Raw genomic sequence first — 18,381 nt, forward strand, 5'->3', positions numbered from 1 at the left:
GGACTTTAAAGTGGGATAAGTGAGCACTGAAGAACTTCTGGGTCTTAACACTGGATTGTTTCAGGGTCAACGCATCCCTGCTCTACACAGTCCTGAAGAAAAGGGAAAGAAAAGTCACCGAGTGTAAACGTGGTTCAAGTCTCAGCAGATACAATCTGTACGATTATCTAAAAGCCACACTGTCAATAGCGATTAAAGGAAAACTGAAGGCAAATTTTTTTAATCAAAACTTTCATTTTATTAAAATATAAGAATGCATTTTTGATAGCCATTTTGTTGAGTGTTTGAAATATGCTACATCAGTCCATGTGTCAAAGCAACGGCCGTAAACAAGATCCGTTGAGACCTGTGCGAGACATCGTAGGACGGAAGTAAAACATACAGCGGAAATCAAAGTGACCAACATCTGCTAACGCTGTCAAAAGACATGAGCGCCCTCTTTTGAATGCTGACGTAACCAAGCTGAAAGTTGTTTGTTTTGATAGCAAATCAGGAAAGTTTGGAAAAAAGTAGGCAGTCATTTAAACTCGTTTTTGTGCAATACTTTTTTGGAAAACAGTTTTCAAAATGGGGCGGCATGGTGGTGTAGTGGTTAGCGCTGTTACCTCACAGCAAGAAGGTCCTGGGTTCGAGCCCCGGGGCCGGCGAGGGCCTTTCTGTGTGGAGTTTGCATGTTCTCCCCGTGTCCGCGTGGGTTTCCTCCGGGTGCTCCGGTTTCCCCCACAGTCCAAAGACATGCAGGTTAGGTTAACTGGTGACTCTAAATTGACCGTAGGTGTGAATGTGAGTGTGAATGGTTGTCTGTGTCTATGTGTCAGCCCTGTGATGACCTGGCGACTTGTCCAGGGTGTACCCCGCCTTTCGCCCGCAGTCAGCTGGGATAGGCTCCAGCTTGCCTGCGACCCTGTAGAAGGATAAAGCGGCTAGAGATAATGAGATGAGATGAGTTTTCAAAATGGCAGCGCTGACACTTCATGATTCGAAGACTCGTGAAGATCACGTGGATAAGTGACGCCTGCTGTGGATCAAACGAACTAAATTCAACGTGGCTAAAAACCCAATAGGCCAATAAGTATAATATTTAATTGCAATTAGTTGCCAATACGAGTCACGATACAAGGTTACTAAAACCGAAAACGTAACTGAATATAACATTAAATAACGCAAGTTTAAAAACGACTTCAGTTCCGCTTTAACACACTGCGAGCCGAGAGTAGCTAGCACCACTTTCCCGTTTAACGTGATACGACAAGCACCAATACTTGCTTCAATTTATACATTATTGGATTAGATTTTTGTCTCAAAAGAACAGTAGCTGAAAAATCTCTACAAACCATATTTTAAGAATCTTACGTTTCATCGTAGAACAGTTCTGGGACGTCATTGACCATCTAATCATTCCACGAAATCGAGTCGTACATGAGCTGATAGCTGATGAGGTACGTAGCACTGTGTTGGCTATAAGCCATGTACGACGAGATTGAGTGGAATAACATTGTCCATATTCACTGGATTGAGAAACCAAGCATTTTTATTTGTATTTTTTGCAAATTTGATAAATAAAAACTTGACAAAATGTCAGAAAATTATTTCCGCTTAGAATGTAAAACCGGTGAAATGATTTGACGTGAGCTTAGAATGTAAAACCGATTTCTTACCATCAAATACTTTTATTCCATATTTTGGGCTTTTGAGTAGGGTTTTTCCTTCATTTCGTCCTGTAACACGCTTCCACCATTTTGTTTCTCCTCTCTACCTGGGTTTCAGGTCACGTGACTTTTCTTAGCGGTTTTACCAGAAGTGAAATAGCTGGTGGTCTAAACGGCTGCCGTAGTACAAACAGGTAATAACGCATCAGAGTACACTCGTAATCTAGAAGCCACTGCTGGCTTTAGATATATTCAGAAGATTGCCATGTGCAATGGAATCGACCCCTACAGTCTGGGAAAGAAGGATGAGTCATACAATCTCAAACTACCCTTCAGTCGAATTCCCTGACATCTCAATATCTGGTGCTGCAGACGTCCTTCTACACCGCAAAACAAATGAAAGCGTAGAAGACTATGGAGGCTTGCAACTTGTGTAAGTGGCTGGGTAAAGGACCTCGCTATCAAGTCACTGCCGAATGAATCCTGTATTTTTCTTAGATTTTTGTTTGCGTCTTTACAACGAAGCGCTGCAAGTTGAAGTGTAAACTAGGGGTGTCACGGTTATTGTGACCAAAATTATCGCGGTGTACGGTATTATCACGGTTATTTGAGTGGGCGTGGCTCAGGTTGAGTGGGCGTGGTTCAGGTTTTCAAGTTTGGACTGTGGACAAGTGGATCCTGACCACAGCTAGACACATTTTAAAATGCTAGCAGTGGGCGCACTTCGCAATAAAGATCATTATTAGGGTTGGGCGGTATTACGGTAAGAAGGTATCCCGAGGTATCCAAAAGTACCAACGGTATCGGTCTCATTACCGTCATTTTAAAAAAATATATAATATCTAAAATATGGAGTACATGAGGTCATAATATAAAATAATAAATTGAAGATCATCCCGAATAACTGAGAGATCGTATTTTCACTAATTCTATCAATTTCCTAAAGAAGTTCTCATCGCGTGCAGGGTTGTTTATGTCGTTACCATGGCAACCCTGCGTGACATTTGGAGTCTGACAGAAAGCTTCGCAAGAGACTGAGACTGGGGGTGTCATGGCTCAGATGGCTAAGGCACCGTACCATAAATCCGGGTTCGATTCCGACCCGAGGTTATTTCCCGATCCCGTCTCTCTCTCCCCCGCTCATTTCCTGTCTCTCTATACTGTCCTAAAAAAAAAAAAAAAAAAAAAAAAAAAAAAAGAGACTGAGACCGCGGTTGAAAGATGGCAAGTCAAGATAACGAGTTAGTGGCAAAAAAAAAAAAAAAATACAACATCGGCAGTGTGGCAGTATTTTGGTTTCAAACCAAACGAAAAATCTAATATGTCCCCTAAGGCACACCATAGCCTGGGGTACTCCACTTCCACGAGATCTCTCCAATGAGTTGTGTTTTGAGTAGGTTACATGAGTAACAACAAGGTAAAATAATATAACGTATGACATTTGGGATGTGGGTAATAAACGTTTGAAATGTCATCTACTGAAGAAACGGAAGAAAACATCGTAGCGTAAACTGTTAGGTTTCTGGTGGGAATTAGCAATGCGCTTGCTATCTTTGTTGGGTGTGTTAAACCGTATGGATTTAAGTGGAATAATTGTAAGGAGTTATGTGATCAAGACAACGTTTTAAGCAAGGTAAGGCCATTTGATTATTAATTTCCCCGCCATGGCATGACGTGGGCCCATATGATTTTGCCTTGTGCAGCTATCACGCATTTGAATTAGGTTCGCCTCATTTGCGCTGAAGAATATGGTTTATCGCGCAGTCTAAACGGACTTGGGTGTTGGTTGATTCTTTTTCTTTTTTTTATTTCCCATGCTTGAAAGGGTATGATCCTGCTCATCGTGTACTTTTTTTTTGATGGAGTAGGTGAAATAGTGCTGCAAATGGCGTTTCAACGCAGACATGTGTAAACGACAGTTGAATGCTATTTTCAAGATGAAGGAAGAGTTGCGTGATGCTTTGAAATCTCTCTTAATCCATTCATCAATGCACAAAATTCGCTTTGCTGCTTAATCCATACCACAATGCACACAATTCGCTATGCTGCTTTTAAATAGTACATTTGAGGCATAGGCGCACGTTACACAGTAGGCCGAAACAAAATTTTTTTTTTTTCTCGGTAATACCGTATACCCCGGGAAAACACAGACAGTTTAAAGGTATCAAAATTTGGATACCGCCCAACCCTAATCATTATCAAAGTTTAACATTATTGACAGCTGGATACAACTGTTGTATTTTCCCTCGACCCGAAGTCATTCGTTACTTCGTGTGTTTCACTGATCCATTTTCACCGTCTTGTGGCGAATGAAAGTTTAGCTGTGTAACTTAGCTTAGAATGGTGATGTTTACCCCAGAATCGCGCTAACCACAGCTAGTGCTAGATGCATTTTAAAACTGCTAGCAGTGGCCGTCTTTCGACAATAAAGATTATCATCAAGGTCTAACATTATTGACAGTCGGAAATAATTGTTTCATCTTCCCTCGTCAAAAGTCAAAAGTTACTTTGCGCATTTCAGCTAAAACATACACGTTAACCTACCTTGCACTTGCTGTACAGATGCTGATGATGGTCTCGCAGATGAGTCATTAGATTTGATGTATTGCTGCCTTTCGCTGACACCTTTTTTTCTGCACACTCTACATGCAGGAGCACCGTCATCAACAAGTTGTCCCTCCGAATTTTTGAAATATCCAAAATATTTCCACACTTCCGATTTTACCCGCTTGGAAGGCGGATAGATGTCTTCATCTTGATGACCACCACAGTCTCCTCCTTCCGCCATGCTTGAACTTCGGACAGTGAGTGAGTGAACTTGAGTGGCATCGGCGGGAAAACTCGCATGAAAGTTCAAAGTCTCACGAAAATGGAAGCTATCACGGTTTTGACACTCAGAAGGTTATGGTCACCGTCAAAATATTTTAGCGCGGTAACCGTGTACACCGGTAATCGTGACAGCCCTAGTGTAAACAAAACAGTTGGCTTGATTCCCACTTGTGTTGGCTCTTATCTCTCAGGTAAATCATTCAAAAAGATCATCAGAAACCCCTTTAAAGACCTGGATCTTAGTTAAACAAGACGGAGAAGCGATCACGGCACATTGTAACTGTACGGCTGGGGAAGAACTGGCACGACCTTCATGCAATGCATATGGATTTTGTGAGGAGGAAACAAAGAAACAGCTGGGGACTTTAGTGCTTCGGGACTTTAAAAAAAAAAAAAAAAAAGTACCGTAAAATAACAGCACACAGCAAGAAAAGTACTTGGAAAAACACTAAGGCCAGAGCTGAGAGGGAAATACAAACCTTTCACCAAGTGATCACTGCAAACTCGAACGTGCTTCGACTCTGCTCCCTTCGATTTCATCGAGAGGTTCAAAAGCCATCTTTCTCGATGCGTTTTTGTGAAACCCTGTGTTCGTTCATCCTTTATTATTAGTTCACGGGGGAACCCTGACGAAACATCAGCTTCATGATTCGATCAACCTAAAACGCCACAAGCGCAAGTCATTTTTCATGCGATCAATGCGCCTTCTTTATACAAACGCTTTGTCAACTCAGCTTTGGTAGACCAGCAGCTAAAGTTCTGAATAACTAATGAAGTGGATGTGAGGTCACATGAAACCCAGCAATATGAGCAGATATCCTAGTAGTAGAGTAGCCAATCAGAGCGCACGATTACACATATCCAGCGAATGTGGATAGAATTAAAAAAAAAAAAAACCCACAACCTTTATAAGATCATTCCAGTTCAGCTAACATGGTACGATTCATCACCACCACATGGTGACAATTTGCAGACATGGCTGCTCCCGTAAAGCTTCAGGTTTCTGTATGGGAGCGTTTCTCAGTCAGATTACAGCCCACGGTGATGGATTAATCCTGTGCGAAGCTGAAATGTGGTGGGGGGGGGGGGGGGGGGGGGGGGGGGGGTGCAAACAAAAACCCAAAACGGAGGATAAACCCAGTTAAAGGTGGTGGGGGATGGAAAACAAGGCCAGGTTAACCTGCACCGCTCTCTTCCTAATGATGCGACGATAACGTGTGATGTAACCTCCCCATCATGTCGAACACTCCTGTTGTTCCACCAGCTGTCAGAAAACGCATCCTTCACTCCGTTCCCTTTTGACAGATGCTCCGCATAAACCTCCCCCCTTTGCTTCACAGACTTTCCCCCGAACATTAAATGTAACTATAAATGGATAGGAAGCATGTGAAGTCACTGCTAAATTGATGCAGGCTGTACTGTTGTAGGAAAATGATCAACTTTAGGTAACACAGACTCCCTCCCCCCAAACTTTTTGGGTTGCATCACACCGCCCCATCGCTGATCACATTTCTAGAACATTGCGTCTCCCCCCCGCCGAGTGTCTTATTACAGCAATGTACTGTATGCGTTAGCGATGAGCACCACGACCTGGAAGAAGTGACCATAATGACTCGCCGTCACAACAGGGATCAGAATATTGTCTTTGTACCACTGATAAAATGACCAAGCTTAGATTTTAGCTCACTAGGATTAGTGTGCTGCACTGTACTTCCTTCCTTCCTTATTTGCTTTATTTAAAAAAAAAAAAAAAAGGAAGCAACAGCACAATTACACATCCGAAGAGTCTCACTCTTGCACACACGCGGCTCATCGCAGGCTAAAGCTGCACCGCTGCAGAGATGAAGTAGAGCACAGCAGTCACGCTCCTCATACACCGAGAGCCCAGATTGGAGTTTTGTTCAGGGTGTAAACACAAACAGCTCCACCATCGAACCCACACGCCAAGAACTGCACATTAAAAGGGGAAATCATTTTTAAACTTTCCTTATTTCTTAATTAACGTGTTATTCATTTTAGTAACCTTAGATTGTGACTCGTATTGGCAACTAATGCCGCTTTTCCACGACAAACGCGGCTGAGTCGGGCTGAGCCGTGCTGAGTCGGGCTGAGCGGGGCTGTTGGAGTTACATTTCGACTACAACCGCGCTGAACCGTGCTGGCTGGAAGTGGGTGGACACATTGGGTGGAGTTAGCGAAAGTGGGTGGACGTCAGGTGATGTTGTTAAGCAGCGCAAACAGTGACATCAGTGAGCTTTTAAGCGGTAGTCTCACGACCCGAATAGTAAACAATAAAACATGGAGGACATGGAGTCGTTAGTGTTGCTGGTCTTGGTGCTGTGGCTTGTTGTCACCGACAACGCGGACAGATACTGGCAAGAGCGTATAGATGAGGCGAGGCGCATAAGGCTTCAGAAATTCTCGTAATTCTTCTTCTTCCGGGTTTACGGTGTTTACAGATCCCAGCGTGCTGGCGGGGAGTGTGTGGGCATGTGAGGACACTCCTCCTCACCAATCAGTGCACAGGGGAGTGTCTGCTCACGCCCCCAGCCTCACTCGGCACGGTTTGGCTCGCTTCAGCCCCACTCCAAAACGGTGCGAGTTTTAGGGGCTAAGCAGGGCTGAAGCGAGCTGAGTCGTGCTGGTTTTTGGTAGTCGAAACGCGAGCCGTGTCGGGCTGAAGCGAGCTGAAAAAGGGTAGTGGAAAAGGGCCATAATTATGCTTAAATCAGCCTATTGGGTTTTTAGCAGTGTTGAATTTAGTTCGTTTGGTCCACGGCAGGCGTCGCTTATCTGCGCGATCTTCGAAACATGAAGTGTCGGCGCCGCCATTTTGAAAACTTTTCCAAACGAAGAATTGCACAAAAACGAGTTTAAAATGATTCAGGGCTCGAAATTCGTGGTGGTCCAGTCACCCGAGGCGACTTAATTTGTCATTTGGCGGGCAATTCCTGTCACTAGGCGGCCCGGCTGTCTAGTTTGGGGGGGGGGGGGGGGGGGGGGGGGATTTATACATGAAGTGAACATTCAGACTTCACTTAAATATATTAAATATATTAAATATATCTCTGAAAATTCTGTGTGAGATACATAAAATTATTATATCGTAACTATTGAGTATTTTATGGTCATCTGCCGACTTGCATTTGTTTAAAACCTTTTCCAGTGGTTTTCTCCCTGTCCCTCAGGCAGTAACGTGAGACGCTGCCTAAGGGTTTAAAAAAAAAAAAAAAATTTTAATTCCCAAAAACGTCACGCACTCGCCAACCAATCCCGGGCGACATCTCTGTGCTGAAAGGAACTTGCGGGAAGATTTTCTAGTTCCGGTTTACAGCGCTGACTCAGTTCGTGCAATCGCATAGGCTAACGTGTAAGATCTGTCAATTTCAGCGACAAATTAACAATGGAAGCGGACGAATTGGCTCCTAAAAGAACTAGCAAGGGGTCAGTCATCTGGCATTTTTTTGGATACCGCGAGGAGGACGTGGAACAGCAAATGCCAGTTTGTAAAGTGTGCAAAAAAAAAAAAAAACTATCAAAATACTCAGGTCTTGAAATAAATGCACATTAGTCATGAACAGTGGTAACTAGTCTCGTGTTATTTTTGACAGAAGTAAAATTCATACATGAACAAATTTTGGCGAGTTGATTTTCTGTTTGGAGAGTTACTTTGGAAGGTGACTAGTTCGGCTGGCAGGTGGGGGGAAAAAAAAAAAAAAAAGAAGAATTTAAAGCCCTGTAATTACTGCCTACTTTTTTCAAACTTTCCTGACTGTTATGAAAAAACAAAATTTTCGGCTTGATTACATCAGCATTCAAAAAGAGGGCGCGTGCGTCTTTTGACAACGTTGGCAGATGTTACCCGTGTCCGAAATCACTCCCTATATAGTCAGGACGCCATTTTGTAGTGCTATCCAAAACCTTAGTGAGGATTATTTACAGCCTATATAGCGCACTCAAAGTATCCCACAATGCATCACGAAAAGTAGTGTACAACGATGGGTCACTAACTAAAGCAACATATCCCATCCTGCATTGCAGCCACGCTGAAAGAAAATCAAAAGCCTCAAATTTGATTTAATAAAACTCCGCGGCGAAGAAAGTATTCAGCCTGGATTTAAAAGAACTGAAAGATGCAGGTACTTTGTATTGATTGTGGGAAATACGCCTAGTATAATATGGATTCATCACAAAAATACACGCACACGCATTTATTAGTTTGAAAACCCACCAGCCGACTGATCCGGCATGTTTTAATTGTGCGACAGTAATGACGCAAGTACCAGCGCGACAGACTAGTGTCCGAAAGCGGTTTTTCACTTTACCAATGAGCTCACTGTAGTCCTCTATATCGTAATTCCCTCTACAGGGAGTAGCGAACAAGTGAGCGATTTCGGACACAGGGAACATTGGACACTGATTTCCGCTGCATGTTTTACTTCCGTCCTACGATGTCCCGCGCAGGTCTCAGCGAATCTTGTTTCCAGCCATTGCTTTGACAAATGGACTGATCACATAGCATATTTCAAAACACTCAGAACTTGCTATAGTAGCGACAAAATAGCTGTCAGAAATGCGTTAATACATTTTATAAGAGGAAATAAATAGAATTCTGATGATTAAAAAAAACAGAAAAGTTTGGAAAAAAGTAAGCAGTAATAGTCATTTAAACTCGTTTTTGTGCAATATTTCATTTGGAAAACAGTTTTCAAAATGGCGGTGCTGACACCTGGCTGACACTTCATGAGACTTCGAAACATGAAGATCGCGCAGATAAGCGACTAGGGATGTCCCGATCAGGTTTTTTTGCCCTCCGATCCGATACCGATCATTTGATTTTGAGTATCTGCCGATACCGAGTCCCGATCCGATACTTCTTATAATCCATAAAAAATAAAGACGAGGAAAGAAACGGATCCAGGATGTTCCTCATTTTTTTTAATTTAACACCTTATTTTAACATCCAACAACTCCGTTAGCAAACAGAGCACTTACGTGAGGTAGTTTGAACAATAAATAACAAATTAAAAACATAACCTTAAAATACCTGGCAGGAATGTAAACAAATAAAAAAAAAATAAAACTGCCATAGTGCCAGTAATTTGCTTTTAAGAACGCATCTCACAGTGGTATACAGTAATTTCAATTAAGGAAATGAACGTTTTTCTTGATGAAAACAAGCATTTCTACCCTTTCAGGTTTGAGCCTGTTTTTGTCATCCAACACGTTTGCAACAGCACTAAAAACTCGCTGTATTGTGTCGGGTGTTTGTTTTTCAGGTGCCGTATCAGGTTTGTTGTATTAAATGCGGCCCTTTCCTGTCCACCCCTTGAAATTCCAACTTTACATATTTCACAGTTTGCTATGGCAATGTTATCAACTTTGAAATACTGCCACACCGCAGACATGCTTTGCTTTCCGCTTCGAACTGCTTCCATGTTCAACTTCGCCGGCAACAGGCAGCCAATAACCAATAGCGTCTCCGCTACAAAGTGATGTCATGCCGCACGCGTTGATGTTGCTGTGTTGAGACAAGAGGTCTGGTCTCACTCTGTGCCAACGCATAGCTATTGATGTGTTAATGAGAATAAATTATATAGATATATATCCGATCCCTGATCGGGAGGTAATGCCCGATTCCGATCGAGTCTGAAACCACGTGATCGGGCCCGATTTCCGATCACGTGATCGGATCGGGACATCCCTATAAGCGACGCCTGCCGTGGACCAAACGAACCAAATTCAACACGGTTAAAACCGAATAGGCCGAGAAGTATATTATTTAATTGCAATTAGTTGCCGATACGAGTCACGATACAAGGTTACTAAAACCGAAAACGTAGTTGAATAACACGTTAAGAAATAAGCTTAAAAAGGACTTCAGTTCCCCTGAGACACCGCAAGCCAAGAGTAGCAAGCACCACTTTCCTGTTTAACACGAAAAGGAGATAGAATTCTGATGATTTATTTAAAAAAAAAAAAAAAAAAAAAGGGGGGGGGGGGCATTAGGGAAGGTTATGCGTCTATGTTTGCGAAGCTCCACCTCCAGGATCACGTTCTCAACTGCTGCTTACTACACTTCTGCTAAAACCATGATTTAATCCTTTGAGTGGTTGCCTTCCCCATATTTTACACATTGTATCTTCCAGGTTATTTGCACATTTGAGATGCATATTTTTATTATATATGACTATTGCACCTTTTGAGGAAGTCCAGCTTAAAGTCTGCAGCATCATTTTGGTTATATAAGGAAAAATAATTTCCGATAAACTACTTCCTGATTCAGAATCAGTTGAAACTGTACACACCACAGATCAGCAGTTTCACAGTTTACTGAAGTGTGCGTCCCTGCAGGCCCTCTGGGACAAATGAGGGCACACAGGGTCTGCAAGCAGCAGCTGCGCTTGCTGATCTCACACACGGTTACATGAATGCGTGTTGCTGTTGTGCAAGTATTCACCCGTGTGCGCGCACACACTCTTGTATCCATCTTGTTGCAATTTCTGGCTGAACTAACGAATTGTTGTGACTGGTATTCATTCCCTCTGTGTGCGCACGCACGCATGAGAGAGAAAAATCCTTTTGAATGTGACTGAAACAGCACCCACTGTCCAAGCCAACATTCCCTCATCCAATCAAATCCACAGCTGGGGGTGTGGACTTGGGGATCTGTGGGCAGAGTTTAAAGTCAGTCAGTCAGTGTTGCTTCAAGGTGGGGTATAAGATTTTGGAATAACGGTTCCTGCAAGCCATATTTTGAAAAGAAACACGCCCGCCCTCGCCATGCTCCCACCCCCCTGCGTCTCCACCCCTCCTCCCCCTTATAAAGCCTGAGAAAATCAGCCTTTATAATCGGTATCTATTGCGTTACCCACCAGTGGAGAGTGTAGAGAGCTTGGAAAAATAGCTCAAACTCTCATTTAAACCTGTTTTCAGCCCCAATTTTCACTCCACACACAATTTTCTCAAAAGTAGTAGCCACACTTGTCCTGATTCACACAATGTGTCTACCTCACCGATAGGACTTGCAGTTTTTGAATGAGAAGCCTGAAAGTGAGGAGAGGACAGCCACGCAGCCCCAAAGACTGCCATTATAAACCTGGCAGAAAAGTCACTCGTCTTTAACTCGCTCTAGTGACCTCATTTTTTACACTACAGACAAAAAAAATTACATCAGTGTGTTCAGGAGAGCCTTGTGGCACTCACTGTGAAAGAATTTTGTGAATAGCTCCTTCCGTTTTCGTGCAAGTACCCGTTGTTTGGAGGGAGCGCACTGAGAAAATCCTGCGCTGTGTGTGACGCTCTGCTCGCTCTCTCTCACACACACACACACACACACACACACACACACACACAGAAGGGATGGGCTGCTCGCGGGCTTCAGTCTGATTGACATGTCAGTATCCAATCATTTTGAGGTGGTACCTCAATATGATTGGATGGCGTTTTTCCTTTATTTTACACTGTAGACTGGATTAAAATATTTCGTTTTTGGGTCAAACCTTCTATTGTACTGCTTGCAACATGGGTGTGAGGAGCTTTTCAAGCAATATGGTAAAAATACTCCTGAAAAAAAATCTCATACCCCACCTTTCAGGTTTCATATGAAACGATAAACAAATGCAGGAAACTAAAATGAGGAAAGTTACAGTTGGGATCATAAACCACCCCGTTTCCAGAGATCCAGCTCCCGATCCCTAACCAGTCCTGCTGTGCTACTGTCGGATCTACAGTTACAGAAAATTAAAGATGCAATCATCAAATTATCATTTTTTTTTTTTTAACTCCTTACTTGTACAAATATCCTGGAAGATCTGTAGAACATGATTACATGGATGCAATCACGGCTGTCTGGGGGACTTGTGTGAATTGTGCAGATCCGATGAGTTTTTTTTTTTTTGGGGGGGGGCACGTTGGAGTGTCTGATAATTTCATCAAAGTAAATTCTGTATTAAAGTTACTAAATAAGCAAATGCCGTTACAGTCCATGAAACATAGGAAGCATGAGAAGAAAACAGTAAATCAGAAAGCTGCACACGTAAAGCCAATTGGCTGCGCGCCATTATCTGCTGCTGGCTGCACTGCACGCGCAAGGATTTCCATCAGTCCAACACAAGTTACGTAATTGGCTTTACATGCGCAGCTTTCTGATTTACTGTTTTCTTCTCATACTTCCTATGTTTCATGAACTGTAACGGCATTTGCTTATTTAGTAATTTTAATAAAGAATTTACTTTGATGAAATTATAATCAGACACTCCAACCCCCCCCCAAAAAAAACAACCCCCCACAACTCATTGGATCTGCACGATTCACACAAGTCCCCCAGACAGCCGTGAAAAAGGCGGCATCTGCCAAAAGGCGCGCCGTTTGCATCCATGTGATTAAAACAAGAAATGACCCTTATACGCCTTCTGTGGGTCGTTTTACAGACAGCAGATTATTTTTTATGGGGGGAGCTTAGTGAATAGGCTCACCTGGATCGGAGGGCGTGCCATGCTGCGTCAACGTCAGCGTAGAGGTTCTTTTCGGACGGTTTCCCCGAGCTGGCGCCGTAGCCCGAGTAGTCGTAGGAGAAGATGTTGCAGTTGATGCGCGAGCCGAGCCCCACGTAGAAGCTGCTCATCTGCCCGAGGTCGACGGCATTACCGTGTGAGAACAGCAGCGTGTAGCGAGCACTTGGTGAGCAGCGCACGAACATGCAGGCGATGCGGTTGCCACGCACCGTGCGCGTCATAAAGCACTCGATGGCGTCCTTCTCGCGCGCGGAGTACTGCCAATCGGCACGTTCGGACAGGTGCAGCGTCCAGCGTATGCCGCTTTCGTCACTCAGCAGCGTGTACGTCGGTTCCGGAGGCAGGAACGCCAGCTTTGAGGCAATCCTGCTCGGGCATGGCGGGCAGCAGAAGAGGCAACACAGCTCACTCAGTGACAGGTGGTTCATTCTTTACAGGAATGATAAAAAAAAAAAAAAAAAAAAGATTAGCAACAGATTACTAAAAACACACATCCGTCTCTACATGTAAAGGTACACGCCGATTTCCTGGACACGGGTTTGTGAGTCATCCTGGAAAGTATGTACAACCTGCACGTCTTAGTCATGTGGTGATCTGGGGGCGGAAAAAATAAATAAATAAAATAATTTTCACACGGATAATCTTAGACCTCGCTGAATTTTCTCCTCGTTTGCATTTACCTCCGCTGATAAGACAGAGCCAAAGTCACTCACTTAAACACGAGCCTCGCTGATTCATTCATTCACTCCTGTTCCATTAGATAGACTTCTGGTTATTAAAGTCTTCTTTTAGTCATTTAGGATTTATCTGCAGTCGTCAAATTGATTCCGCCTTAAATTTATTTTATTTAAAAAGCTGCGGTTGTTGAAAAACAAGGCAGGCTCCAACAGACCTTTAACAGTATTGTCATTTTTGCTCAATTACATCTCACGCTTTTCTACGTTATAGGCAGAACGACTCGGGCTTAATTTCTTGGCTGTTCTCCAGATTTCAGTCGTTGCTGACTTCCTAATGAATCATAAACTTAAAACCTGTTGAGAATCTGTCCAATACATCCAAATAAACGCATCAGAAAATTACTCGCCTGAGGACTCTGATAATAACGATGCTGGCCAGCTGAGTTAAAGGTCTTGCTCCTGTGCACAAAAAGCCATGTCCTTTCTTTTTTGAACTGCTGTTTCCAGTTGAGAGTACGCGATGCGCGTTTTGTCTACCGCTTCTCACCTTTCTTTTTTGTGTAGTTTGAGGTTTGTTTTTTTTGTCTGCCAGTTTTGGCATAGCTCCAGACCCAGTTTTGGCGTCCGTTTCCTTCAGGCCTTGGGTCGCTGTGGGTGATGCCTGTGCTCCTCACTATGGACTGCAGTGAGCTTTATCTTCATGCACCTGGTGGGACTGTGGTAGCGATGCCATTGGAATTACATCCGGACATACTTTTGGTGGACTTTTCTCCCCCTCTTTCCTTCCCTTAATTGTAAAGCAACCTTTGGTGTGAGAAAGGCGCGATACAAACTGAACTGATAATTAGGGCCTGAGCACTGTCGGTGCAAAGCCCTTTTGTTTTTGGCATGTTTTTACCTCTGTGTGCTAACTTGTTTTTGAGGTGATGCTTGAAAACTCAAGAATTTTGGCACACTGATCAAATGTGCATAAAATCACAACGTTCCATTGAGCGAGGGACCGGGCGTGGTCCTGGCGCTCTATAGCACCCCCGAGAACAAGCTACGGTTGAGATGAAGTTGCTTGGATGGGCATGAGATTTGGCGCGATCGATACTCTTGCGATACAGGACAAAGTTCACCTGGTTGTATTTGACTCCGCCCAACAGGAAGTCAGCTGTGCTGGATGGAATTTTTTTTTTTTAATTTCCCATATTTTTTGAGGGGCTTACAAGGACTAAAAACTCATGGAACTTTGCACATTTGTCCTGTGATATCATTTGAATTGATATTGTAAATAAGTCTAGGTGGGCTTCGTTAACACCATAGCGCCCCCTAGTTCAAAAATACAGATTAGACAGCTTGGAAATATTTGAAAACCTAGGAAATTTGGAACACACGTCAATCATGCACACCGCTACGCAGCGATAAGGGCTTTGACCCCCAGGTATGTCCGTAGGACTCCATCACGCCCCCATACGTCACTAATGCCCCTTTTCCACCAAAGCAGTTCCAGGGCTGGTTCGGGGCCAGTGCTTAGTTTGGAACCAGGTTTTCTGTTTCCACTGACAAAGAACTGGCTCTGGGGCCAGAAAAACTGGTTCCAGGCTAGCACCAACTCTCTGCTGGGCCAGAGGAAAGAACCGCTTACGTCAGCGCGGGGGGGGGGGGGGGGGGGGGGGGGGGTGTTAAGACCAACAACAACAACAAGACTGCGAAAGATCGCCATTTTTAAGCGACGAGAAGCAGCAGCTGTACAAACGCGAAGTAATTTATTATTGTCGTTGCCGCTGCTGCTTCTTCCATGTTGTTTTTGCTTTGATATTCGTGCCAAGGTTTATGCAAACGTAGCGCTGTAACTTCTGTATACAGCGACGTAACTGACGTATACAGCGACGTAATGACGTGGCTCCGCTTAGCCCCACGAGCTATGGAAAAGCAAACTGGTTCTCAGCTGGCTCGCAAGTTGAACGAGTTGTGAACCAGCACTGGCTCCGAACCAGCCCTGGAACTGATTTGGTGGAAAAGGGGTATAAGACTCCTGTCTGGTATATAGTTTCACATATCCGTGTCAAATTTAGTAGGTGTGCGGAGCACCCCTAGACAAACATAACTGCAATATACATTGCAATTAATCGCGAAGGAATAGTGGACACCTCAAACGAGAAATGCTACGGCGCCCAGCGATCAATGGAACGTGGGACTTTCAAATTTTCCCACTTTTTTTTGAAGGGCTTACACAGTGGCTGAAAACACACGCAACTTTACTCCAGCATTTGTCCAAGGAGATCTTGAGTTGATCATGTAAATCAGCACAGGGTGGCCTCAAGTGCGAGGGCCCTTTATCGCCACTAGCGGCTATATTTGTGTTTTATGGATCCCCCCCGAATGATTACAATTTCCACAATGAAAATTGACAGTTTTCCCTATCGATAATGAAAACAAAAGCCGTACGACGCAAGTGACGACAGGAACTAACCTGCCTCACAGATGTCCCACGAAGTTAAACGTACTGTAACTATAAACAGTTATGTCAATCATCCGTGAATAAATTTAAACAAAATCTGCAGTTGTTGGAGAATCTGTGGGTTATAAAACGAATGAAGCTCTTCAGGACGTGCGATTACAGAAAAGTAATTTACTTCTGCCTCCTAAAACATTTTATTCTTTACTTTTCATTTCACCAGCTGCGAGAATCAGCAGCAGAAACCAGGCGACTCCTTGCATTTTTGTTGGATTTTTTTTTTTTTAATAGTCACCTGACTGAAGACTAAAGATTAAAGTATTAGCACCCTTGGCTTCCACTTGCTGCGTTTCAGGTTCAATAGCTGAAGGAAACATGTGACGGCGCCACGCATTTTAAAGTAAAATAAGTGACGTGGTGTGACGCGTGTGAAAGAGAATTAGAGACGGGCTTTTCCACCAATCTGTGCGACTTACTTACACAAAAGCCTAAAGGCTTTTTTGAAGAAACCACAAAAGCCAGAGTCTGAGGGTTGTGTTTCTTCTCATAGTTCAAGTATGACAACATTAATATAATACAGGGAAAAAAAATAAAAATAAAGTAGCAATCACAGGAAATCGCTTTGAAATGGCTCGCTCAGGAAGGGATAACACTGCTCTGATTGAATTGAGGCGACTGCATCAGTGAACATTTCCCAAGGCGGCATGATTCACAGAGACGCTGCAGTTTCACCAACAAAGCAGAGCCAGAACAGGATCGTAATCCTATTCATAAAGAGAGAGACCCCACCCCAACACTTCATGGTGTGCTTTTACAGGAAAATGATCAATGACAATGTGTGATGCGGCTCAGGATGAAGAGGAATTACGGTCATCGCCCTGAAGTTGACCATTTTCTTCAGGACATGCTGTTATTTTTCATAACCGCATGTTCTGAAGTGTTCCCGTTACACCACGGCAACTTCGAGTCCCCTCGCGCTCAGCTGTGGATTTGATCGGAAGTGGGGAAACGTTAATTTTTTTTTTTTTTTTGGGGGGGGGGGGGGGGGGGGTTTACATATTGTTAAACTTTGTTATATTGAACAGCGTGGAACGTCCATGAGACAAGAACAAACCAACAGCTTGTCCTGTTACCAAGAACTCCTCCCACGTGAAGACTTTCCTGTGGCAGAAAACCTCTGGACTGGAAACCTACGAAGTGCCGACACGGGAGACTCCTTCCATAAAAGGAGAAATAACTGAAAACTGCACATCAACGAATACGTCTTACAAACTTGTTTTTAAAAGCCGATTACTATTACATTTAGTTTCCATGTAATCTGTGCAAGTTGTTACTATAGCAACCAAGATGCGTTAGCTAGCAAACTTTATTCAAAAAAATAAAATAAATGTTAAATAAAATGCAATTCCCCCTGAACAGGAACTACTGCCGGAGCTGCTGCTACAGAAAAATAAAACCACCACATTCCAACCAACCAAATTTGAGAATTGAACAGATCCAAGCACTTGCTAAAAGGGTATGAGATGAGATTAGTCATGTGCACGTCATTGTCTGTAATAAAAATGCATCGCCTGCGATAAAATGGAAGATACAAGATTCATAAGTAATCAACGATGTCATAATGACATCATCCTGCTGAAAGAAAGAAGAGACATCTTGCCATTTAACTTGAAAGTTAGGAAAGCGCTATATGCGCTCTTACACAGGCACGAGCCCCTCCACCCTGAGAGTACAGCCAATTTTGCCCTCTTAAATCCAAGCTATTAGGATTCATATGGTTAGGATTTGAACTTATGAGAAGTCCCCCCCTCAAATTTATTACTTATTTCTTTTTAAAAAAAAAAAAAAAGTAAATGCAACACTTTGTCCGCAAACAAACATCATAATGCGTTACACATATTGTAGAAGTATCATGATTAGACCCAGTCCCCCCCTAGCCTAGTAAACTAGACCCACCCGCCTAGCGGCCAAAAATATTTTTTGCCTAGCGAATGGGTCTAGCCTCGCACCATATAAACAAAAACACCCCGGGCATCAAATCGTGCCCGCCAATCACAACGCAAGGTTTTTGTTTGGATTCTTTGGGCGGGCTTTTGCAGGAGTGACGACAAGGCTGTGCAACGCTGGAGAAAGCACAGCAGGAAAGATGGCTACGGGCTAGTGAACAGCGCACGTTTGACTCCGCTTTGGAATCAGTTTTAGAAGAATTAGACTTGGAGTTTTCGTTGAAACATGAGCAGGAAGAGGCTCTCCACTCATTCCTTTTC

The 18,381-nt window shown here is 43.5% G+C and overlaps 1 protein-coding gene across 1 annotated transcript in view; it reads right to left on the minus strand.

Annotated features, from left to right (window-relative positions):
• abhd17b (abhydrolase domain containing 17B, depalmitoylase) overlaps window positions 1-18,381 on the minus strand; it is a 35,832-nt gene that overhangs the window by 14,935 nt on the left and 2,516 nt on the right. The window contains exon 2 of the mRNA XM_060906737.1: window positions 12,956-13,423. Coding sequence (XP_060762720.1) covers window positions 12,956-13,422 — 467 coding nt within the window. The 5' untranslated portion in view covers window position 13,423. The remainder of the gene's footprint in view (window positions 1-12,955; window positions 13,424-18,381) is intronic.

This window comes from Neoarius graeffei, chromosome 24, assembly GCF_027579695.1.
Source record: "Neoarius graeffei isolate fNeoGra1 chromosome 24, fNeoGra1.pri, whole genome shotgun sequence".
Taxonomy (NCBI): domain Eukaryota; kingdom Metazoa; phylum Chordata; class Actinopteri; order Siluriformes; family Ariidae; genus Neoarius; species Neoarius graeffei.